The 25,972-nt window shown below is 43.6% G+C and overlaps 1 protein-coding gene across 1 annotated transcript in view; it reads left to right on the top strand.

The window, feature by feature from the left end:
• Nucleotides 1–3,901: 3,901 nt before the first annotated feature.
• LOC148183384 (F-BAR domain only protein 2-like) overlaps nucleotides 3,902–25,972 on the top strand; it is a 126,213-nt gene continuing 104,142 nt past the window's right edge. Inside the window, exons 1-3 of the mRNA XM_088061460.1 lie at nucleotides 3,902–3,953; nucleotides 7,217–7,527; nucleotides 8,467–8,551. Coding sequence (XP_087917586.1) covers nucleotides 3,902–3,953; nucleotides 7,217–7,527; nucleotides 8,467–8,551 — 448 coding nt within the window. The remainder of the gene's footprint in view (nucleotides 3,954–7,216; nucleotides 7,528–8,466; nucleotides 8,552–25,972) is intronic.

Raw genomic sequence — 25,972 nt, forward strand, 5'->3', positions numbered from 1 at the left:
GCCCTGAAAACTAAACCTTCTGATCATTTTCATAGTTTTAGTTACTTTCCCAGGAAAGTAACTGTAAACATAAGTTGTTTACACATTCCTTCTAAGAAACACCTTTTGATGGACGTTTTGCATGACCAGTGTGATTGGGAAGGTGGTAACTTAGTTATCCAATCCCTGGTCATTGTCGAGAATCTATAAATACTGGAGTCAGAAAATAAAGTGACTTCTTTTTCCTGTCATACGACTGAAACGTGTTCGTGTGAATCATTCTGTATCCTTTAGTGACAGTTAAGAAATATGAAAGATGAGAGGCAAGCTACAATCAAAGCAATTCAATTCATAATGAAGATTTTCAAAATTAGTGATGCATCTCAAAAAGTAATGACAGATCTAGTATCATTCAGATAACTGACAACACCTCACAGGAACTATTCTCAAGATACAAAGCAAATCTCAATAGTCTGCAAATGCTATTGAAGAGGAAAATGGGGATATCAGGTTTTATGTGATGTTGTAGTGCATCTAAAAATCTTGGTATAATCCCAAGGGTAAAACCCACCCTCAGTCTGTGTAATGTTAGTTCCTACCTGAGAACATTATCCCTTCCCCCTTCCCATTGGCTTTTAACTTCCCTGTATCCCTCGATCACCCCTGCCCACTAGTATAAGAGATAAGACCCAAGGCATTTCGGTCTCTTTCTTGCCCCGGATGGATGACAGACAATAAAACCGGGATTTTTCCGTGCAAGTTTGGGCTCCTTGTGTCTAGATGCTTTGAGTCCGTGTTGTATCCACTCTAGGACCTCTCCCCGGCCCATGTTCTGTGAAGAGCTGGGCTCTCACCATGGGGGGTAGGACAGAGGGGTCCCCTGGGAGCGGATTGCAACAGAGTGGTGCCCGGCCAAGGGGCTGAACAAGCCCACGTTCAGAGGCTTATTTGAGCCAGGGCCAGCCGCTCTTTGGAGACTTTTGAACGCCGTTTCAAATACAGCAAAAAAAGGTTGCCAAAACGGAGTCGAAAATCCTCCGGCACCAGGAGACCGACTCCAGGGCAACGGATATCCTTCCACCACCAGAAATGACAGAACAAGGTAAGATTAACTCCAAAACCGGGCTGGGGGGGGGGGGTGTGTGGAGAGCGAAACAGACCCCGGGGGACTGTGCTCCTGTGTAACCCCTTCCGTGTGGCAGCCGTCCCAGGCTCGCCCACGTGCAAAGTGGCGGGGTTCCCCCAGCCGTGGGCAGAGAGGGGGGGAGAGGGAATTCTCCCTGTTGCCTGTACCAGTGTGAGTTTAATTGTAACCCTTGGGGTGCCAGTTTGTTTTCTGGGGTAAGGAAAATAGATAGATTGTGTGCAGAGCTGCCGTGATCTCCACAATGGGATCCCAGCTCTCCACACAAGAAAGGAGTCATACACAAAAAATACAGGATTTTTTAAAAACCACAAATGTAAAAAATTCAAAAAATAAGTGAAAACAGTTTGTATCATATTTGACTCATCAAAGTGAACAGATCGAATTGTTGCAATTAGACTCAATAACTGCCTGGGATGAAATTGGAAATTTACTAACCTTAAAATTAGAAGGAGGAGACAAATCGCCTCTGAAATTCCTCCTGGTTTTTATTTTAATTCGAAAAGAATTGGTTAACAGAGAAATAAAAATGAAAGACAAATGGGCACTCCAGTCTCCACCTAACTCCCCTAACTTTTCTCCCAAAACTTCTGCTCCTACACTGAAAGAGATACCCGGGACAAACAATACAAGTTCTAGTCCCATGTGTCTCTCTCAGCCACCCAGTCCTGGTTCACAAGCCATCAGGACTCCCTCTCTATACCCTTCTTTTCCCAGTGTTAAAGAAAATGTACCTTCCTGTCCCCACATGGCTGAGAGCCAAGATGGCACTGGCCACATGTTACCCGGTCACATGGTGAATTCCCCTGTGTATCCCCTTTCTTCTACCCATAATCCCTTCCACCCACCAGTCCCCGCCCCTAACCCTTATCAAAATCCCTTTGTTCCCCCTGACATTCTTCTACCCTGCACCACCCCCCAGCCCTGCTTGGCCCCACCCTATGACCCTGTCCCCCGAGGCTGTAACCCTATTCCCTATCCCTCCACCCCCTGTGTCCCAGGGAGGAGGGGTGAGGAGAGAGAGAGTTACACCCCTTGCTCCTGCACAGGGGCAGGGGGAGGGGGGGCGGGCCCTCACCCAGCTCCTGCGGGGGACGAGCTGGGTCTCTCCCCAAGTCCAGGGAGGGAACGGAGCCCCCCGGGGCTCAGCATGGGGGGGGTGCAGGCAGGGAAACCCAGGGAATACCAGCCCTGGGGAAGATGAAGTTATGCTAACAGCAGCTCCTGTAATATACAATAGCAGCAGTGGAGCAATGTGATTACAACATCAACCTTTCAACTACCAAGTAATCAAGGATATTTGTAAAATTAAGAATGATTTTGGTTGTGATAGCGAGGTCTTGAGGGGAATAATAAGAACTACATTGAAATCACAGGATTTAATTCCTGCAGATATTAAAGATTTATTTCGGTGTCTGCTAACTCCCTCTGAATATGATCTTTGGGAAAGCTTATGGAAGTAATCTTTAACAAAGTTCTTACCTGAACTCAAGCAAAGTAATCAAAATGCACATGATACAGAGATCAATGAAATCACTTTAGAACATTTATGTGGGGAGGGAAATTGGATTAATACTGCTGATCAAGTGAGAGTTATAACAAAGTTTATTGCACATAAAGATAGTTTGTAGCTGAAAACATTTTTAACCAATTACCAACAGTTGATATTCAAGCCAGTTATGTTAATATTAATCAACTTCCATCTGAGAGTTTCTTGCAGTTTGTAGATGGTCTTAGGCTACAGATACAGAGACAAGTCAAGGAACCAGTGGCCCAGATGGAACTGCTTAAAGAAATGGCCCAAAGGAATGCCAACGAGGCTTGTTGTAGAGTAATTCTGAGTCTACCTATTAATCCTCCACCCATCATAGCAGATATGATTGAAGCGTGTGCCCAGAAAGCAGATTTGTACAGTGTACAAGACAAGGAACCAGGCAACCCAAGGACAGTGGCAGCAGTGACACCAGGAATGAACAAGCCACAGATGTCACCAGAACAGCTGCAGCACATCATCTGTTTCCAGTGCAAGAGGCCAAAGCATTTTGCAAGGAACTGTCCTCAAACCCAGCAACAAGAGAAACACCAGAAAAAAACTGTAGCAAATCCAAAAAACTGAATTCAAAGCGCTTTTCTGTCAAGCACTGAGACATAAATATGACAGACCTGAAACAGGAAAAAGATTCTATTTTAATGGGAAAAGGAGAGGAAAGGGAGCGGGGTGGGAAATTGCAGAAACATAATTGTGAGGAACGTTTGCCTAATAAGGTCTGGCAACCGCAAAAGCGATTCAGACTTGTAACTTCTAAAGCTTTTTGTTTCAGATCTGATCGTTGGACTGTCGTTAGAGTAGACTTGCAGGATAATTCACATGACCTGGCTGGACTGGATAGTAGGTATTTTGTTATTGGAGACACAGCACACACACCAATAGAGATTGAAGTGGCTCCCATGACAATTAAGGGAGACCTAACACACCTCATTCTCTTGGCAAGATGTCCTCAACCACCCTTCTATGTAGCCAAAGGGCAGATAATAGCCCAAGTGACCCCTGTTCCAACAGAAGTCCTAGTAGATGACAAAGCACCAGGGGTATACTGGGCAGAAGTGGTAGGTGAAGACAAACCCACTATGGGGTATAACCTGACACATAAATCAGAACATCTCCATGTAGAAGGGTTAATTGACACTGGGGCAGATGTGACTATCATACCTGAAAAGGTGTGGTCCTCACATTGGGAACTGCAACCCATGGCAGGAAAAATACAGGGTGTTGGAGGAATGAAACTGGCAAAAATTGCTAAAGATATTGCCCAGATTGAAATTCCGGAGGGTAGGTTAGCTAGTGTCCGACCTTTTGTCACTCATTACAAGTGCCCGCTGTGGGGAAGAGACACCATGTCCCAGTGGGGAGTAAAGTTAACAATTCCTGAGACACCTCAGGATTTTTGATGGAGGCCACTGTAGAGCGTCTGGTCCAAAAGTTACCTTGGATAGATAATAATCGAATTTGGGTGAATCAGTGGCCTCTCAGCAGACAAAAACTCAGGGCGCTAGAAAAATTAGTGGAAGAAGAATTGGCCAAGGGACACATAGTAGAAACAACCAGCCCTTGGAATTCCCCAGTGTTTGTGATAAAAAAGACAGGGAAGGATAAATGGCGCCCCCTTCAGGATTTGAGAAAAATAAACAACAAAATGGAGGACATGGGGTCTCTTCAACCAGGTATGCCATCCCCGACTATGTTACCATAAAATTGGCTATTAGCAGTTCTAGATATTAAAGACTGTTTTTTCCAAATTCCCTGCACCCAGAGGATGGACCACGATTTGCCTTTTCCATTCCCACAATTAACAGGGAAGCCCCAATGAAATGGTACCACTGGACAGCTCTACCTCAGGGGATCAAAGCGAGCCCCTTCATCTGCCAGTGGTATGTGGGGTATTTGCTATCCTCAGTGCATGATGAAAAAAGAGATGCCATCATTTTGCATTGTATGGACGATGTCTTTGTGTGCTGTCCCAATAACAACATGCTGCAAGACATCCTTGGCCTAGTCGTTAAAGTTTTAAGCTCTGCTGGATTCCAATTGCAGGAAGACAAGGTTCAAATGATGCCACCTTGGAAATACCTGGGCCTGGAAATTACTGCATGGACTGTTGTTCCACAAAAATTGGAAATTATGGGTAATCCTAAAACTCTAGCAGATCTCCATTCCCTATGTGGGTCACTAAACTGGGTCAGACCCTGGCTAGGTATCACTAATGAAGACCTGAGCCCCCTGCTCAATTTATTGAAAGGGGAGAGAGAGTTGCTGTCTCTCAGGGAGCTGACTCCAGAAGCAAAAACTGTAATTGAAAAGGCACAAAAGGCCTTGACAGAAAGACAGGCATATCGCTTCAAACCGGAGCTGCTTTTCAAATTTATTGTCCTGGGGAAATTGCCACATCTACATGGGTTAATATTCCAGTGGGCTGAGGGGCAGAGAGATACACTCTTAATAATAGAATGGGTCTTCCTCTCCCACCAACGACCCAAAACTATAACCAAGCCACAAGACCTGATGTCTCAGCTGATCCAAATGGCCAGGGTAAGGCTGCGGGAACTGGCAGGTTGTGACTTTGTATTCACCTCCCAGTCAGGCTCTCTGGAGAAGGCAAACACTCCCCTGACAAACCGACGAAAGAGATGTTTGAGCACCTGCTGCGGAGCAATGCTAACCTCCAGTTTTCTCTGGACAGCTATAGTGGGCAAATTTCAGTTCATGCACCATCACACAAATTGTTTCATGAGGAATTCCACCTCATTCCTCGTGAGAAAAGGAGCCAAAGGCCACTCAAAGCTCTCACAGTGTTCACTGATGCATCTGGAACCTCTCACAAGTCGGTGATGACTTGGAGAGATCCTGAGACTCAGCTTTGGGAAGCTGATGTTGAGTTTGTAGAAGGGTTACCCCAGATAGCTGAACTAGCTACGTCCGTGAGAGCCTTTGAGAAATTTTCAGAACCGATTAATTTAGTTACTGACAGCCTATGTGGCAGGGGTGGTATCCAGAGCAGAGTGTTGGGAAGGTAGAATTAGAAAGAAATTATAAATATGACTCTTTAGCCAGAAATGGTAAGGAAGAAATACAAATGAAAGCACGGTTTGAATAATTCAAAGAAACCGGGCTGGTATGCCAGAACACATTCTTTCCCCCAATAAAACTAAGCTGAGACCCCTCTTCCCAGCCTTATAAGGAAAGCTCTGAAGAACCCTGAGATAACTAAAAATATGCAAAACCAGCGATTTCTATAGGTCGCACACAAATGTCACTGTATTAGTATACTTAGAAAGATTGGTTAGTGAAGGAATAGAATATTCAAATGTATAGATTATATAAGTAATTGTAAAAGAGAATTCTCTCTCTTGGTTCTCTTGGTCTCTCTTGTTTCTCTTGGTTCTCTTGGCTCTCTTGCTCTTCTCTTGCTACGCTCTCTTAGCCCTCTTGCCTCACTCTTTCTATACTCTTGCTGCTCTTTTTTCCCGGCTCTCTCACTTTTGTTCTGCTACTCTCTTTCTTAGCAATCTTAAATCTTGAGCTCATGTATTCATATTTTACCCCCTTTTTGTATTGTTCTCTCCGAGCCTGCTTTGAGCTCTATCTTCTGGCTCATAGCAGGCTCTCTCTCTCTCTCTCTCTCTCTCTCTCTCCCATGCCCTGAAATAAACGTCTAACACCTAACTCGACTATAGAGGTCTCTGCTGTGTCTCAGACCGTCCACCCCCGAAGCGTCTCCTACAGCAGAGCAGGCAGTTCTCAAGGACATTGAGAATGAACATCTCTTTAGATTGCTTTCAGAACTGATTTATTTGGTTTCAAATTGAGAACATCCTATCTATGTGATGCATATAAGGTCGCATACCCCGTTACCAGGTGAAATTGCTGAGGGGAACCGGAAGGCTGATTCCCTTGCTGCCCCAGCTGAAAAGGTACGTCTGCCAGATGTGTTTCATAAGTCACCAGAAATACCATCAAAATGTGCCAGGGCTGATTCATCAGTTCCAGCTGACACGGGATCAGGCTAAAGCCATTGTGGCTCCCTGTCCCAATTGCCAGCTCCAGGCAGTGCCATCATTAGGCATCGGGATTAATCCCCGAGGAATTGAAAGCTGCGAGGTGTGGCAAACAGACATTACACATATCCCCAGTTTTGGTCGCCTTAAGTATGTACACATGAGCATTGATACATACTCAGGAGCAGTATATGCCTCTGCTCATGCAGGAGAAAAATCTGAACATGCCAAACAACACTTAGTACAGGCCTTTTCTGTACTGGGAATCCCTAAGGAAATTAAAACAGATAATGGCCCAGCATATAAATCCAAGGAGTTACTAGAATTTGTCCAGCAGTGGGGAGTGGAACATAAAATGTTTACATGGGTAAAACCTTTTGTTCCAAAATCCAGCCCCAGCAAGAAGAGAAGATAAGCAAGTGGCTGTTGCTTCCAGGAGAAGACGCCACCGGAGAGAGCAAGAAGAAACCTTTCTAGCCTCTGACCTGCATACTTTGGCTGTAAATGTTTTAAAAAATGTCTGTTTCCCTTTTTTTTTAGAAATAACCTACCTCTCACTCAAATCCATGATGAGCCTTAACCCTGCTGTCATCCTGCTCGCACTTAGCAGCCTGACAGAGGCCTGGATCGCCCCTCAGCCACAACAGAACATCTGGGTGACCCTGGCACAAACACTCCAACAAGAGAGCATCTGCCTGTTCACTGCAGCAGCAAAAGACCCTATGTCCTCCTGTCTGGTAGGAATCTCACTGCAGGCTGAAGAATTTTCAGCCAGCTTTAGTGATCCCAAGTTCAATACAGATCCCAAGACACACAGCCCCCAGCCACTTGAAAACCGTAAGCGGAGAACGGTAACGGTTAAAAACCCTGTAGAAGAGTGGCTACCAAAATTGCCCAGAGGAGAAAAAGAACCCCAAGAATTAGAGCTATTAGGTTCTGCTCCTGCACCCTTTTGTATCCACCTTATGTATAACACACTGACAGACCCTATATTATATCACCACGTAGTACAATATCGAAACGAATTTAAGGCAAGGCAATGGTGTAGTGTGCGGAGTCATGTCACAGCAGATGATCCTCTCCATTCACATCCAAGAACCCTCCCTAAAAGCATATTTCTGATTTATGGAGATAGAGCTTGGGCAGGGATCCCATCTCGCCTTCGAGGAGGACCGTGTACTTTTGGGAGGCTGTCCCTGTTGGCACCTAACCAAACCCAAATTAAAAAATGGATTCGGAAAGAAAATTCAACCCACAAAATTTACAAAAGGAGCACTGACATTTTAGATCCAAATTGTGATTCTGACATTTTTCATTGGGCAAAATCAAAAAGAATTGCTGTATCCATATCTCTTCCACGGGTTGCAGCTGCCCAGGCATTAGGTGAATTAGGACAGCTTGAGTGCTGGGTAGTGAAACAGGCCAACTTAACATCCACTGCCCTCAGCTCCCTCCTCGAAGACAAAGAAATTACCAGACAAGCTACCCTCCAGAACAGGGAGGCTATAAATTTTCTTTTGCTTCTGCATGGACACGAATGCCAGGAGTTTGAAAGACTTTGCTGTTTGAACTTGACCTCGAATGCTCCCAAGGTCCATGGAGCCCTCCGAGAGATGAAGAACTTGATTGGACAAGTGAAACAAGAATCAGAGGACTTGTTTAGTGAGCTGTTCAAAGGCTGGGGACTCACAGGATGGTGGACTTCAATAATCACAACATTCTTGTTGTTTTTTGTTGTTTTCTTTTTAATTGTGTTAGCATTTGGAATTGTCTGTTGTTTAATTTTAAAGGCCTTTAGTAGTGAAATTTTTACTACCTCAGAAGCTAACCACATGGAACTAGCTGACAGAAATGAATCTAATCGGCCCACCAATTGTGAGTGGTGGGCAAGCTCACAGTAAAAGAAAAAAAATAAGCTGAAGTTTTTTTTTTCTTTCTCATTTTTGTATAACAGAAAAGGGTGAGGTGTTGTAGTGCATCTAAAAATCTTGGTATAATCCCAAGGGTAAAACCCACCCTCAGTCTGTGTAATGTTAGTTCCTACCTGAGAACATTATCCCTTCCCCCTTCCCATTGGCTGTTAACTTCCCTGTATCCCCCGATCACCCCTGCCCACTAGTATAAGAGATAAGACCCAAGGCATTTCGGTCTCTTTCTTGCCCCGGATGGATGACAGACAATAAACCGGGATTATTCCATGCAAGTTTGGGCCTCCTGTGTCTAGATACTTTGAGTCCGTGTTGTATCCACTCCAGGACCTCTCCCCGGCCCGTGTTCTGTGAAGAGCTGGGGTCTCACCACAGGGGGTAGGACAGAGGGGTCCCCCGGGAGCAGATTGCAACAATATGAAGATGCTTTTAAACTGCTAGATGCATGATCTTTTAAGATTACAAAACTAAGTCATATTTCTACTATAAGGTAACATATTACAGAAAATGGGGACTCTATAAGGGAATTTAAGGATTGTCGTTAAAAACTAAAACAACCAAATCATGCAAAGCAGTGATTAGAAAAAGAAGTTAAATCCTTGATTGAACCTGTAGAGCAATATATAATAGAATACATTGTGTATATTATTTCCCTGTGTAAAACCATTACTAGAGACAACATCAATATATGTCCACACTTTAAAAACCTGTATTAATAAACTGAAAAGCCTACAAAACATTAGAGTTTTTCTAGGTGTGGAAAGCCTGCCGTACAGAAACTAAACAAGCTTACAGTCTAATTTAAAAGGAGATTAAGAAAGAACTTGACATTTATGTGCAGAGAATTTTCTGATGATACAGAATTCTATCATGTACAGCTTCTAACAAGATCATCAGTTGAAAATAAAATCAGACAAAATTTAGGCTAGCAATAAATTTTTTTAAGATGTCATAAATAACTATCATATTACTTAAGCACATAATGGATTCTCTATTATTCAAAACTCCTACATTAAAATGTGATGTTCTAGTTAAATTAGAAGTTATGGGTTAATGCAAGAATCTCTGTAAAAGCCTATGGCATGTGTTACATAGAAGGTCAATATCATGCAGTCATACTTAATTCTTTCTGACCTCTGCATCTATTCATTTTTTCATTGTGTATAAATATAAAAACAAATAATATAAAACAAGTTTCAGTCCAACTTGCTGAAAGCAAGTCAAACAATTTTCCCATTTCAGACTGACTGCGCTGATTTATTTCTTCTGATTGGTATTATGCCATGAAAAACAAAATTTCTTCTAGAAAGAGACGTTCATATTATCTTTCAACATTAAATAAAATTTCTTTGGGAAAAGACTGCATTTAGAAAAGTATTCAGATCCAATGGACAAGCATACAAAAGTACAAAGTGTTTCATATAGTATAGAGTATATAAGCCATTTTAAAGCCCTCAGTGACCATTTTCTATTATAGATCAAGGAAAAACATGATCTCTGAATAAGGATAGCACATGGAATGATACACCTGGGAAGAGTTAATTTGGAGCTTCTTGGCCCTTACTGTCTCCAGAAAGCTATTAAGAGCCCTGAATCTTTACTGGGGTCAAATTACATTTCATCATCTGCCAAAGAATGGATGGAAAGAGATGCCTGGTTTGCAAGCTGGCTAATAACATGACATCGGATTAACTTGAGTAATAGCCCATGTGGTAGCAAAATACAATTTCTGTAGGAAAAGAAAAGTTGGCAGCTACAGAACTCAATCATACAACAGCATTCAATGCTATCAAAATCACTACTTTGAAATTAAGTAAATGCAAAAAAACAAATGGCAAATGATTGAATACATTTTTTGCAGCTATTTGATACCGCAGCAAGTTTTAATCCCAAAAGTGTAGTAAATAACTTTTCAAAGAGAATGGATTACTTTTAAAAAGGGAATTAAAACTATTTAAAATGTGAATATCATCAAATATTTTCAACATTTTAATTGAAACATGCTAAACTAACTAATCATCATCAGAAAATATAACTATTTGTAACAGAATAGTATTTTCAGATTACTACTCATTAAAATCACACTATATCAATATTTACTTCAGCATAATAAAGTACAGAAGAGAGGGTGGGGGAAGGATTAAATCACAGAAAGAACAGAAATAGAGAGGAATGACAAAAAATAACAAATTGGGGCCTAATGGCATTATGACAGAAGATAAAGCAATTGTTTAGAAGCATATCGCTATTAAAACAAAACACCAAAAGAAAGCAAGCTATAAGGCACTTTGTATGGGAAAATAATTAGCATTTTCAAGTTCTCAAGTCATTAATTTCCGCACTATATTAAAAACCAAGCCTCGTTTAAAAGAAAAAATTAGCAAAGAACATATGCTGATGTATACTGACAATATTTCTATATTGCTGTTATTGCTATTAAATTGAAAGCTATTTTCTGTTAAATACTTCTGCTGAGAAAACACATTTAAAAATTATGAACAAAATACATTGATATACAGTAACCATAATTACACACACAAAGCATGCTACCAATCCATCTAAGAGAGTGAATATGACAAAGGGTATATCTGGATTAATTGGGTTTGTGTAGCAAGGTTTTGGTAGTGGAGGGGCTACAAGGGTGGCTTCTTTGAGAAGACACAAGAAGCTGCCCCCATGTCAGAGCCAATGTCAGCCAACTCTAAGACAGACCTGCTGCTGTCCAAGGTCAAGCCCATAAGCAACAGTGGCAGTGCCTTGGGCAACATATTTAAGAAGAGGGGAAAAAATGTGCAACAGCAACTGTAGCTGGGAAAGAAGAATGAGAATATGTGAGAGAAGAAACTTTGCAGACACTGAGGTCAGTGGAGGAGGGGGAGGAGGTGCTTCAGGTGATGCCGTTTGGGTTTTGCCTTTTTTTCTTTTGTATGTTCTCTGTATTCTTCACACATATATTTGTAACTCTGTCACCTATTGTATTAGTAGCTAGTTTTCCCAGTACTTTTCTATGGCCTTTCTGTAGGCAGAAAGACAAAACAAATTCCAGGGCTCCAAGCCCCAGGAGGTAAAAGGCTCCATACTATCTTGGTTCTTCCTGTGAACCAAGGCCAAGAACAACTCTTCAAGATACATTTTCATGGGCATAGTACAACTAGTGCTGAAGGAGGAACTCCAGAGAAGGGGCTTGACCTGGGGAGGAATTGCATCACCACTTGTCTTCCTAATTGGTGCTTTTTATCAATTATGCTAATTTCCTAAAATCTATAAAAATGTACTCATCCCTGTAGGGATGGGCTTTTGTGGACATCTTTCCATGACTGCCCCTGAAGGCCTTCATTAAAGATCCTCTTTTATATTACCTCCTTACTAAAATTATCTTGAGTTTCATTTCTATGGATGCTGAAAGCAGGCAGGGAGAATAGAGCCTGTGTGAAACTAAGTCACACAGGCTTCTCACTCTGGCCTGAGAAAGCATAAGAAAGAATCCAAACAGTCCTTGGTAAAGGACAACAATCTTTGCAGGTGGTGTTTAGGAAAACAGTCAAGGGGTGGTGTTCCACTTGACCAATGCTGGTGATGTGTTGTTTTAATGACCAATGAGAGTTTTAGCTTTTGGACCTTCTGGAAAATGTGTATAAAAGAAGATTAAGAATAATAAACTTTGCTCTCTTGGACAATGAAGCTAAGACAGTCAGTGTCGTGCTTATCGCTGTTCCTAATATAGTGTGATACATTTCCAGGTTGGGAAAAAGGCAACATGGGTGCCGGAGCAGAGATTCCCCTGCAGGTTGTGGTGAAGACCATGGCAAAGCAGCTGTGCCCCTGCAGCCCATGGAGTAATTGGTGAAGGGCACAAAGAGATCTTTCCATCCCCAATCTTACTAGTGTATGCTCCCTCAGGTATGGTTTTGACATGTCACAGAGCTCATTCCCCTGTAGCAGGACTCCCTGCACCAGCTGTGTCAAAGGCACCAACCCAGACAGACCTGATGGTAAATGTAGCTCTCCAGGTCTCAGATTGCTGGGAGTGCCTGATGTCTCTTTGTGAGGCTGGGGCTGACAATCATTCCATCTGCAGAAGGTATGTTGCTGTTGATGAGCTGTCACCAGATGAAGGAACTACAGGAAGAAGTGAACAGGCTATGCAGCATCCATGAGAATGAGTGAGACATTGATAAGTTATTCTCAGAGACAGTACAATCTCAGGAGTCTCAACATCCCTTTGCAGTGTAGATGCAGGTGGGCTCAGAACCCTGTCAAGCATTAAGTTAAAGGTCTGTTGAATATGAAAGCTGGAAGCTGACCACTGCCTGTACTAGGAAGAAGGCTCCTCCTTCTGTTGTCTTAGGATTTAGCTTTTATATTTTTCAGATCCTGTACTGCTTTAGGGTATAACTCTAAAATTCCATAGTCTGTCACCTACTGTTCTCCCGTTTTATTCAGACAAAACAATTCCTCTAGGCCTGAAACTCAAGGATACCCTACTGTCTCAGGCCCCAAAAAGTATAAACAAAAGTGAGTTAGGGGAGAGAAAACTGGGGGTATATGACTTCATTACCTGAAGCTGTAATTGGAGGATTAACCCCTGATATATAAATGGACCAAATTTATATCTGTAGGAAAAACTCAGGACCATCATCCATTTTGGGTGTAGCCCCTTGGAGGCTTCTGACTGCCCAAGGTGTACCTATTGAAGGTCCTTAATAAATACCTGCTTTTATTCTCTTAATCTTGTCTAGCCTTTGTTCCAGGTAGCCACTCCAAGACATCACTTCTGAAAACTTGAAGATGACAAGTAGGACTGGCACCTTTTACAATAGGTATGAGGCCCTGGAACTAGAAGGACAGTCAACTGATGTGGTGGATGACTGTCCTTCTGGGATAGAAGTGCCACCTAGGGCAAGGCAGCCTACCCCTCGCATCATGACCTCATCTGTTCAAAAAAAAGAAGGGTAGTTGTCATAGGTGACTCCCTTCTAAGAGGAACAAAGGGTCCAATATGCCAACTGGACCCAACCCACAGGGACGTCTGCTGCCTCCCAGGGGCTCAGGTAAGGGACATCACTAGGAAACTCTAGTCTGGTATGCCTCTGATTATTAACCATTATTGGTGATGCCAGAATTATTTTTGCTTTTATATTTCCTTCATATATATTTGTAGCTCTGTTGTATAGTTATATAGTTCCTAGCTAGCTCCAGTACTTTTCCCTACATTTTCCCTACCCTGATAGGCAGAAAGACAAAACACATTCCAGAGGCTCCAAGCTGGGAGGTCCAAGGCCCCTATCCTGTCTTGGTTCTTCCTGGGAACCAAGGTTGAAACCATCTCTTCAAGACACGTTTTCATAAACAAAGTTTAGTTCCTATCTAAAGGGGGGGATACAGTAAGAGGTGGAACCAAAAGGAGGAATTACCTCATCACTTATGTATATAACTGGGGATTTTTGTCAATTATGCTAATTTGCTAAACTTATAAAACTGTATTCACCCCATGCAGGGGTAGACATTTTCCATATCTGCCCCTTGCAGGCCTCCAATGAAGACCAGCCTTTATATTGCCTCCTATACTAATATTGTCTCAAACGTGTATTGTTTTATTTCTAGGACTTTAAGGCATCATTAGTTCTTCATGTCAGCAGTGATGAGATAACAAAGAGGAGTCCAAGTGCAATCAAAAGGGATTTCAGGGCCTTGGGACAATTGGTTGAAGGATCAGGACATGAAGTCTTTTCCTTGATCCATTTAGTAGAATGAAAGAATATCAAAGGGAACAGGCAGACACATCAGATCAACACATGGCTCCAAGGCTGGTGTTATTTGAAGAGTTTTGGGTTTTTTGACCATGGGATGGTCTATACAACACCAGGTCTACTGACGCAGGAGCTAGCAGGGCAAATTAATAGAGATTTAACTAGATTGGAATGGGGAAAGGGACAAAATCAGGCTTGCTAATGATAAGCACTGGGATGGTGTGGCAGCGGCCTCAGGGGAGACAAAGAGTTAACACTGTTCCACCCCAAACCCCTTGTGAAGGGCGGCCCAGGTGTTCTGATTGGGTTTGAGTCCCTGGGGGGTTCTCCCTTGGTGTGCTTCTACTGGTCCCTGACCCTGAACTCCACCCTCAAAGGTGTAAACCCTCGGTTCTGTCCCTCAAAAACCCCTGCTGTGCCTCTGTTTGGGGCTCTCTGTTCTGGACCTGAGTTTATTCACATGTTGAATAAATGGTTTCATGAACGGGAGCCCGTCTCGGTTGGTGTTCCATGCTGGTCCCCAGAATCCTGCTGCTTCCCTGGACGAGATCCTGAAGTTGCTGACTGCAACAGGATGGCACACTAAAATTTGAGGGGCTGAGCGCCAGTGAGATCCTTCAATTTGCTCCACAAGGTGTCAGCTACAGTGAACCACACTTGAAATGTTTCTGTACCAGCACACACAGTGTGAGGAACTATGGATGCTGAAAGCAAGCAGGGAGCACAGAGCCTGTGTGAAACTAAGTCACACAAGCTTCTCACTCTGGCTTGAGAAAGCATAAGGAGGAATCCAAACAGTCCTTGGTGAAGGACAACAACCTTTGCAGATGTTGTTTGGATCCTTGTTTACTTGCAAGAAACAGTCAAGGGGTGGTGTTCCCACTTGACCAATGATGGTGATGTGTTGGTTTAATAACCAATGAGAGTTTTACCTCTCAGACCTTCTCAGACCTGTCTATAAATGAAGATCAGGAATAATAAAACTTGCTTTCTTGGGCAACCCAGCTAAGAGAGTGTGTGTGTCGTACTTCACTGTTCCTAATATAGTGCAACAAGAAACAAGCAAGAGGAGCTTGAAGCCTTGGACCAGTCCCCAAGATATGGCATTGTCTTAGTTTGGAAGACAGCTGTCTGACAAGGAAGGCGAGAACCTCGGAATGGAAAAATATGACCCCCTTCCCTGCAAATTATCATAACTTTGAAATTAAGGGCCTTTCAGGCAAAGATATAGGAAAAAGAATAACAATTCTTTGCTAGTATGTATATTTATAACAAGGTGTGATGGGTTGACTCTGGCCAAACGTCAGTGCACCTATTAAAATAATTTATTCATTTTCCTCTGCTATAGTTAAGTAGAGGAGGGGGAAAGAAAACTCATGGGGTGAGATAAGGATTAAGGGAAAAAAACTTTAAGGGCAAAACAGGCTTAAAACTTTAAAAGGTATAAAGAAAATTATATTAACAGAATTAAAAGAGGAAAATGAGAACTAAAACCACTAGACCACCTTCCCCCCCGCCCCCAGCCCTTCTTTCCTTCCCACTGACAGTACAGGGAGACAAAACACGGGATTTTTAGTCAGTTTGTCACTTCTAAAAATCTTTTTTCAGTTTACTTATGGAGATGAGTCTCTTTTGCTATGCCATGGGCTCTTTCCTACAGGAAAAAGTTCACTGTGAACTTTTCCAACAAGGTTTTAATTTTCATGGCTAACAGTCCACCCAGAACCTGCTTGCAATGTGAAGTCCCTCCCATGGCTTGCAGTCTTCCCACAACTGCTTTTCATGGGCCATTTAGCTTATGGGGTGCAGTTTTTAAGGATGAGCTGTTCTAGTATAAAAGCAATGGTCCTCTTCCTCTATCTTTGAAAGCAAGGGTTCTCTCTCTCTGTTCAAGCCTCTCACCAGATCACAGCTTTTCAGCATTCACATGCTCCAGCACGAGTGCCTTTTTCTCATGGGCTGCAGGTGACTGCTGCACCTCCCCATGCACTTCATGAATTACAGGGAAATAGTTTGCTGTATTATAGCCCTTACCATGGCTTGCAGAAGAATCTCAGCTCTGACTCTTGGAGCACTTCCTCCTCCCCCTCCCTCTTTTGCACTGACCTTAGTGTCGCCATGTTGTTCTCCTCACATCTTCACTTTTTCCTTTTTCCTGATTCGGGAGAGAACTGGCGTTCATAGGTTTGTTTGTTCTCAAGCTCTAACAATTGAAACAGTTTTTATAGAACTCTGTAGTGCTGAAAGGTTAATCTTGTCCAGGCTCTGCAATCGGGGAATCGCTCACTATGCTTCTCTTTCTATTGGTCATGTGGTCTCCACTGACACTGTACAAGCCACACTGGCTGTTGGCTCTACTCCACGCCTTTTCTTCATGCGGGACACTGAATAAAGAAAAACTGCTGCCTCTGCTTTTGTCTTTCTGTCTGCAGCATGGCTAGTTAAAAGCAACTAAGTAAATAAAGTCCATTGCGAGCCATGCCGAGACAACCGCGGCCCCATGGCGCCTCCCTGGCTGCGTGGTGGCTCACAGTGCCAGGATGGCCTCTGACAACATGGCCCGGTAACTTCACCAGGACAGAGTCCAGTGACCCCATCTGGGAAGGGACCCCAGCCCTGCCAGGAAGGGGCTCAGGCTGGCCCCCAACCTCTCTGTAGAGAGCAGGGAGCAAGAGAGCTTCCCGTGTCTTTTTCTTTCCTAAATGCTATCATAGAGATGTTACCAGCTTTTCTAATTGGCTTAGCAGTGTATCAGTTCTCAGAGCTAACCAGCACTTGGTTTTGCCAAGCATGGAGGAAGCTGCTAGCAGCTCCTCACAGAGAATCACTTCCATGGCTGACTTTTTCCCTCTTCACCAAAAATCAATTATTGCAAAACCAGCACACAAAGCCAACAAACAAACAGCAACGGCAGAAACAACAAACAAAACCAGAAACCCTGCCACAGCCTTCTCTCAGCTGTCAGGCACTTTCCCCTTTGGTGTAGTTATGGTCACAGCATGCAGGGGCGCTGTTGGCTTCTGCCAGGCAGGGAAGATGCAATGATTCCCCAGTGGCTGCAAGGAGCGCTGTAGCACGAGCTCAGCCACCTCTCTCACTTGGGTAATGGTGGGAGCAGCTGGCTGAAGAGATGGAAAAGGGGGTTACTCTACAACCTCACAGGGACAGCTGGTCTCGGTGCTCCTCCGGATAGTGAAATGAGCTGTGGCAGGAACCTCAGAAGTAGAAAGATGGAGTGGCAGAGGCAAGCAGATCCCGGAGTAGCAAACAAAATGTATCAGAAATTCCGCAGCAGTAGCAGGAGGCGCAGGGTGTCCTGGCAGGCAGGGGTTGCGGAGTTACAGTGTAGCGAAAAACCTGGAGCAGTGGCAGAGAAACGGTGGGACTGGGCAGAGGAAGCCAGGCTCCTGAAGGCAGCTGGGACAGGCTCCCTCGGAGTGGGAAGGGGGTTCAGGGTGCCGGATTTTCCCCTGAGGCACCCGAGTAGATGGTGATGGTCCTTTCTAGTGAGGTAGGGTGTTAATAAGGTCCCAGTCCAACGGCTGCTCTTACGAGCTCGCCCACAGAAAGGAAGAAGCAGTACATGACTGGGCTCCGGCAGTGACAGTGAATTCTCCCCGAAGTAAGCAACAGCTTGACGGTCCTCCTCAGATGCGGAGAGTGAGAGCGCAAGAGTAGCTGAGCCCAGCCCCTTCCCCCCAGCAAAAAGCTCGAAGAATCTCTGCCTTTCCTAATAGAATGCCCCTCAGCTATGATAGTTCAGCCAGCTGCACTCCTCCTTGGCTATATATTTTGTCTCTCTTAAGTACGTGGTAGTTATTGTCTCTTAGCAACAAATGGGAGAAAATTCCCTAGGAGAAAGAAACAAAAGGAAAAATCCTAACCCCCAACAGGCATCCTTGGCATAAGTGAAACCTGGTGGGATGAGTCCTGTGACTGGTGTGCCCTGATGGACCTTTACAGGCTTTTCAGGTGGGATGGGCAGGCTGGGCAAGGGGTTGGTATTGTATGTACTGGAGGGGCTGGAATGTAGGTAGCTTGCAGTTGGCAATAGCACAGTTAAGAGCCTCTGGGTAAGAATCAAGGGACAAACAAATAATGTGGATGTCATCCTGGGAGTCTACTATAGACCTCCTAGCCAGGACAATGATGATGATGAATTATTCTTCAGGAAACTAAGGGGCACCTCCAAGTCAACTGCCCTTGTCCTTATGGGGGACTTCAACTTGCCAGATGTTTACTGGGAACACCACACAGCTAGTACAATCCAGGCCAGAAGATTTCTAAAACACCTGGATGATAACTTCATGGTACAGGTACTAAGAGAGCTGATTAGGAAATGTGACCTCCTTGATTTGTTGCTTGTTAACAGATAAGGTCACATGAGTGAAGTGGTGATTGGCGACTGTCTTGGCCACAGCAAGCACGAGGTGACTGAGTTTAAAATCTCCAGTGACAGTGAAACAGAGAAATTAAGAATTAGGAATCATTTATAAAGAAATGCCTTGTGTTGTGAATTCATGTTGTAAATATTGGCTTTTCACAATTATTCTGATAAATATATATTATATGCTTTCACTATATTCTTTTCTCTCTTAGCAAGTTATAGGCTTAGATAGGAATTCTGAATGGTAAGGATATGTTTCATCCGGACAAGGCAAGACAATGGGAAGATCAAGCTGTGGAAAACAGGCTATTATCAGCAGCAGGAAATGGAGAGCAAACTGTTATCAAAAAGCCGGTACCAGGACGTGGGCAGGGGGGAAAGATAAGCTCAGCTGCCCTCAGAAGAAGGATGAGGGGCCCAGACCCTTATCAACAACTGACCATCTGCAGAAAAAAGGAAACCAGACTCCAAAAGAATGCTGACCAGCAAGAATAATGATGACCAGCAAAAAAATTATGATGACCAGCAGAAACTGAGACTGTGCAAGAGCATGATCCAAGAAGGCGGAACCAGGGAGGGGACATGCTTGAATATGCATTAACCCCTCACAGCAAGGATGGGATAAAAGGGGTATCCATGGGATACCAGGTGTGCTCTTGGCAGCACACCAAGGCACCCGGCCGTAACTCTTTGCTTTACTTTATGTCTCTTATTGTCTTTATTAAACTTTTTTAAAATTTTACAGGAGTGAACTTCGTTTTTCACACTTGAGTAGAAGAAGGGGCTACAAAACCCGTGTGAAATGCTGACTGCTCCCATAAGAGCAAGAAGAGAAGACTGCAGGATGAGATAAGAAGCTAGAGTGTGTAAACAGGATGCAAGGATAAATGTGCCATAGGTTGAGGGGGTTCCTTGGATTCTTTTGGACCTCTAAGCCAGAAGAAATAGAAAGAGGGGGGATCAAAAGGACTGAAAGGAGCATGCACAAGAAGACACGGTGAAAAGTTCAGCTGAAGGAAAATTGCTGTCTTCAGTCCCAAAGACCTCCAGAGGACCTCCAGAGTGACCAACAAGGAGCAGTGCGCAGCTGCAAATAGGCGTGGAACTAATTTTAATATGAAGTGGGGACAGGCAGGGTTAGAAAATAAATATGTATTAGGCGTACTGTGTAACCCTAGTTTGTAGAGAATAAAAAGGGAGAAACAAGTCTCCAAGGTGTGCATGCTTTTGGAGGAGATATCCCCCATGCACCTCAGCACTGAATAAATTCATACCTACTCTCATAACTACTCTGCGAGTTATAGAGTTTTTCTATCCGCATATCAACAGGAGGAAAAGTGCCAGCAAAACCTCAGCTCTGGACATGAGGAGAGAAGACTTCAAGCTACTCAGGGAACTAGTGAGTAAGGTCCTTTGGAAAAATGTTTTTGCAGATGCTGGAGTCCATCAGTGCTGGTCACTTTTTAAGCACCAACTCCTAAGGACACAGGAGCAGGGAATTCCCAAATGTCTGAAGTCAAGCAGGTGAGGCAGAAGGCCAGCTTGGCTGAGCAGGGATCTTCTTCTGAAGCTAAGGCAAAAAAAAAAAAAAAAAAAAGTGTATGGCCAGTGAAAGGAAGGTCAGGTGACATGGAAGGAATAGAGATGCTGCTTGTCACTGTGGGAGAAAATTTGTGTAGCTAAAGCTCAGCTGGAGTTGAAGCTGGGCAGGAATGTGTGGGACAATAAAAAGAGCTTTTTTTAAATACATCAGTAGCAAAGGGCAGTGTAGAAATAACAACGTCCCATTACAGGATGAGGATGGTCACTTGACAAACAGGGAGAGAGACCAGGCAGAGGTGTTCAATGCTTTCTTTGCTTTAGTCTTCAACACTGATGATGGGCTCTGGGGGTCTCAGAGGCTTGAGCTGGAGGACTATGGCTGTAAGAATGATAAAACTCCCAGATGACCCTGAACTTGTGCAGGATCTGCTGCTTCAGCTGTATCCCTATATGTCTATGGAGCCTAATAGGATTCATCCCAGGTTACTCGAAGAGCTGGCTGATGTCATTGTGAGACCTCTATCAATGATTTTTGAACAGTCTTAGGAATCTGGAGATGTCCCAATAGATTGGAAGCTGGCAAACATTGTCCCAGATTTCAAGAAGGGCAAGAAGTCTGACCCTGAAAACTACAGGCCTGCCAGTCTCAATTCTATGCCTGGTAAAATTATGGAGATTATTCTGGGAGTGTCCTGGGTACAGAGACAAAGGGGTAGAGTTTTTAGTACTGTCTGTTTGATACTGAAAGGAATGACAGGTTTGTCTTTACAAACAAGCTGTGGGTCTGCTGATAGATGAAACTGTCACTGAGAGATAAAAGAAACAATGGGAAAGATTCCACTGATTGATGAATGGAAAAAGATATTTGCCTTTGTGATAAATGAACTTATAAAAATTCGTAGAGATCTAAATAAATATATTTGTAGCGATAATAATATAAAATATAAAGTACAGTGTGGCCCACAAGTCCTTCCCAGATCTAGTCGCGAATTCCCACTCGAGAGATAACGATCCTAGCCGGCGCCCATCAACGGAAAAGAATGAACAGGACATGGGCCATCAGGCTGACAGGGAAGGGGGCCGAGATACTCATCACCAGACCTGAACACCCCGCCTTGCAGGCCACTGTTGGGGAAGCAATCAGGCAGACAAAGGGAAAAAAAAAGTCCAGCCGAGATATCCATCAGCTCCAACCCGGATCCAACCATCCCATCCAGATGGCCTGAACCAAAATGAAATCAAGGAACACTCAGAACTTCTTTACATATGAGGAGACTCTGCCCGGACGTCTATTTGACTCTATTCTCCAACGCCAGGAAATCAATTCATCCAACAATCAAGGACCCTTGGTGAATGGTGCCTGCCTGGAATTTGGCCTCAGGACACAAAATCCCTATAAAAACCCCGGACAGTCTACCCTCCTTCGTGGATTTGGGAACACCTATACCTTTGGGTATAGACCCCTGTCCACCCAGCGCTGCGCTGTTTATTTTATTGTGGTTTTTCCTCATTGTTTATTTTTTTATAAAAATTGTTTTATAATAAATTGTTCTTTTATTTAACCCAAATTTGCCTTTGCATTTATAACACCTTTACAAACTGTAGGTTTGCTGATAAATGAAATTGGATATTGAAAGATGAAAGAGACAATGGGGAAACACCATAAATTCCATAAGAATTAAAAATTAAGAAGGAGGGTTATACATTAGAGGGGAATCTTAGGTATCAGGCATTCCAGGAAGTCTGTACCTCTCAAGTACCTCAGCCAACGGGGAAAGAGAGAGGGACATGTGACCAGAAAATTAGGATAAAAAGGAGGCTATGTCCTCCGAGAATTGGAGAGACCCCAGGGGAATGCCCCATGGCCTCTCCCTTATTTGAATAAAGTAAAAAGATTCCTCTGTCTCCTTTTTGGACATAAACCTCTGGTGTTTGTGTGTCACTGTCGAACACGAAATGATTTACACAGACACCACTCAAAGTGTGGTAGAGGAAGAAGAAACTTTATTCTGTTGTTTCAGTATTCATAGATTCTCAACAACGACCAGGGGTTGGATAGTTAGGTTACTGTTGTGAGGTGCCTCAGGGAGGCAAAGATTTAGTTTCAGGTAAGCATTGTTAAAGTGAGAGGCATGGCTGTAAGCCCGGCTGGTGTGAATTTTGACCTCCTGCTTTGGGGGATGGGCAGTGTGAGCCCTGGATGAAGTTATCCCACCCCAGACCCCTTGTGAGGGGTGGCCCAGGAGTTGTGATTGGGTTTGAGCCCCTGGAGTTTCTCCCTTGTTGTGTTCTTACTGGTCCCTGACCCTGAACTCCACCCTGGTTCTGTCCCTCAAAACCCCTCACCCTGCCTTTGTTTGGCACTCTCTGTCTCTGAATGAGTTTGTTCCCAGGCTGAATAAATGGTTTCATGAACAGAGGCCCATTTCATTCCTATCCTAAGCTGGTTCTCAGTAACTGTAGCTTCCCTGGACATGTTCCTGCAGTTGCAGACTGCAACAGGTTACCACCTTCCCAACCACACTGGTCGTATTAAATGTCCATCAAAAGACATATCTTTAATGGAATGTATAAACAACTATGTTTATAGTTACTTTCCTGGGAAAGTGTTTAGAAACTATGAAAACAATGTCAGAAAGCTTGATTTTCAGGGCAACATTTGTGGATTAATTTTCCTGACAATACCACTCACTTCACCACTGGGGGCTGTGGTTTCTGGAGGGAAAAAGCCGAGGCCAGAAACAAAATTTGTCATTTTTTGCTGGGCTAGCTTTGGAGAGGGTGTGGGACCGGGATTGCTGTTGCTGCTGCCATGCTGTCACCACCACCCTGGAGAGACAGCCCCTGCATCTGCCCCGCTGTCACTGCCATCCCAGAGAGAGAGCCCCTGCAGAGAGGCCCATGCTCTGCGGGGCAATGCAAAGTCAGCATTTCATCATCACAACTCCTTATTCAAACAAACTAGCTTTCCAGGTTTTGTTTTGGCCCTGCTTTCCACTGGTTTGGGGGGGGGGGGGGGGGGAGGAAAGTTAAGCCGCAAGGGCTTCCCCGATACATTGGTTTTTGTTGTTTCCAAATACCTTGTAGCCCCAGCCCAGGGCCAGTCACCATTTTGCCGTTATCTGGGAAACCACACTGGGCACTCTCTTCAGGAAGCACTTTTGTTTGTTTGGTGATGAATACACTTTTGTGTGTAAGACTCTGTCTCTTTTGTATACTCTTCTATTAATATTGTTGTGATTATTGTGATTTTTTCAGTAAATTGTCATTCCAACTTATAGCCTCTCCTAGTGTTCCTCCATTTTCAGAAGGGGCAGGGGGAAAAGGGAGCAGCTTGAATAGGTTTAATTTTCTAACTGGCTTTTAAACCAGCACAGGGAGCTATTGAAAAACACCTGAGGGATGTCATTGGTCACAGCCAACACAGCTTCATGAGGGGAAAGCCCTGCTTGTTAAACCCAGTTTCTTTTTATGATAAGGTAACCCACCTAATTGATCAAGGGAAGCCAGTTGATGTCATCTTTTGAGATTTCAGTAAAGCTTTCAATACTGTCGCTCACAGGATCTGTCTGGACAAAATGTCCAGCATTCAGCTGGATAAACATGGCATGCAGTGGGTCAGTAACTGGCTCACAGCTTGAGCACAAAGGATTATACTGAATGGGGTTACACCAGGCTGGTGACCTGGGTGGTGTTCCACGGGACTCCATCTTAGGGCTGGTTCTCTTCAACATCTTGATAAATGACTTGGACACAGGACTCGAAAGTATACCGAGATGATACTAAATTGGGAAGAGCTGTTGACTTCCCTTGAATGCAGAGGCCCTGCAGAAAGACCTAGACAAATTAAGAGGACTGGGCAATAACCAAGCATATGAAGTTTAACAAAGTCAAGTGCCAGATAATGCACCTGGGATGGGGTAATCCTGGTTGTGTGTATAGACTCAGGAATGAGAAGCTGGAAAGCAGCACTGTGAAAAAGGACCTGGGGGTCCTGGACAACAGCAAATTGAATATGAGTCAGTAGTGCCCTTGGCAGCCAAGAGGGCCAACTGTGTTGTGGGGTGCATCAAGCACATCATCACCGCCAATCGAGGGAAGTGATTGTCCTGCTTTACTCTGCATTGATGCAGCCTCACCTGGAGTACTGTGTGCAGTTTCGGGTGCCACAATATAAGAAATATATAAAGCTATTAGAGAGAATCCAAAGTAGGGCCATGAAGATGATGAAGGGCCTCGAGGGGAAGTGTCCTATGTGACCTCCTGTAGCAGGGTGAGAGGAATGATGGATTTGTCTTTACAAACAAGCTGTGGGTCTGCTGGTAAATAAAACTAGCACTGGGAGATAGAAGAAACAATGTGAAAGATTCTACTGATTGATGAATTAAAGAAAGATATTTGCCTTTACAAAGAAACTGTAGGTTTGCTGATAAATGAAACTGGATATTGAAAGATGAAAGAGACAATGGGGAAACACCATAAATTCCATAAGAATTAAAAATTAAGAAGGAGGGTTATACATTAGAGGGCGATCTTAGGTATCAGGCATTCCAGGAAGTCTGTACCTTTCAAGTACCTCAGCCAATGGGGGAAGAGAGAGGGACATGTGGCCGGGAAATTAGGATAAAAAGGAGGCTATGTCCTCCAAGAATTGGAGAGACCCCAGGGGAATGCCCCATGGCCTCTCCCTTATTTGAATAAAGTAAAAGGATTCCTCTGTCTCCTTTTTGGACATAAATCTCTGGTGTTTGTGGCTTAATTTTCCTGACAAGAGCATCTCAACCCTCCACAAGAGCTTATCTGTTAGCAGTTGAACAGGACAAGCTGTCTTGTAGCGAGTTATTTTGGCATCATGGGGTTAATGTTGGTCTGGCATCTCCCAGCTGCCAAAGTGAGATCTGGCAAGATTAGCTGGATTTTTGACTGACTGACATCCATTCTCTTTAAAACTATAAAGGGAACACCAAATTTTCACAAAACAGAAATCTACACACTCCCTGGAAATGTTGGGAGTTTCTCCCCTGAGCAGGTATGCCTGCTTTGCAGTTACTCCCCCAAAGGTTAAGTGAAAGGGGTCTGTATACATTATCATAATTTCAGTGGTAAGTTACATTCGACTCCTAATCAATACCATTTCTTTTGCTAGCTTTAATATAGGTACCTTGATGTCATGCACTACTTTATGTTATGCTGCATTCTACTAGTTGTTCTTTAGTTTTATACTATGTAGTAATTTTGATTAAGATCTTTCATCTGTTATCTCTTGTCTGTTTAATAAATAATTCATTTTTATAAATAGATCTGTTTTGCCATGATTAGAACTTGCAGACCAAAGTGATTTCTTTAATTAAAATTGTTGCCAAAATCTGAGGCTAAGGCAGGGCTTGTCTGAAGTTTCCACTCTTCCCGTGACACCTAGGTGACCCAAAAATGTGTATTCCATATTTTCTGTACAACATCTGTTAGAAATTATTCCAAGTATATTTTTTTTATACTAGTTTAGTCAGGGGTTTTGTTTGCCTTTGCCCCGGGGGAAAAAAATGTAAAATTTCTTTTCAAAGGACTGTTTCATCCTCAAAGTGTGATGACATTAACATCTCAACAAACTGGGAGTAGCTCAAAAGTACACAAAAGATAATGACCATTAACGAACATCAACTCCAAAAATCACCCCTGGCATGGTCCAGAC

The sequence above is a fragment of the Pseudopodoces humilis genome, chromosome 12, assembly GCF_049639895.1.
Source record: "Pseudopodoces humilis isolate 2021_Gansu_Grassland_sample_001 chromosome 12, ASM4963989v1, whole genome shotgun sequence".
In the NCBI taxonomy this organism is placed as follows: Eukaryota; Metazoa; Chordata; class Aves; order Passeriformes; family Paridae; genus Pseudopodoces; species Pseudopodoces humilis.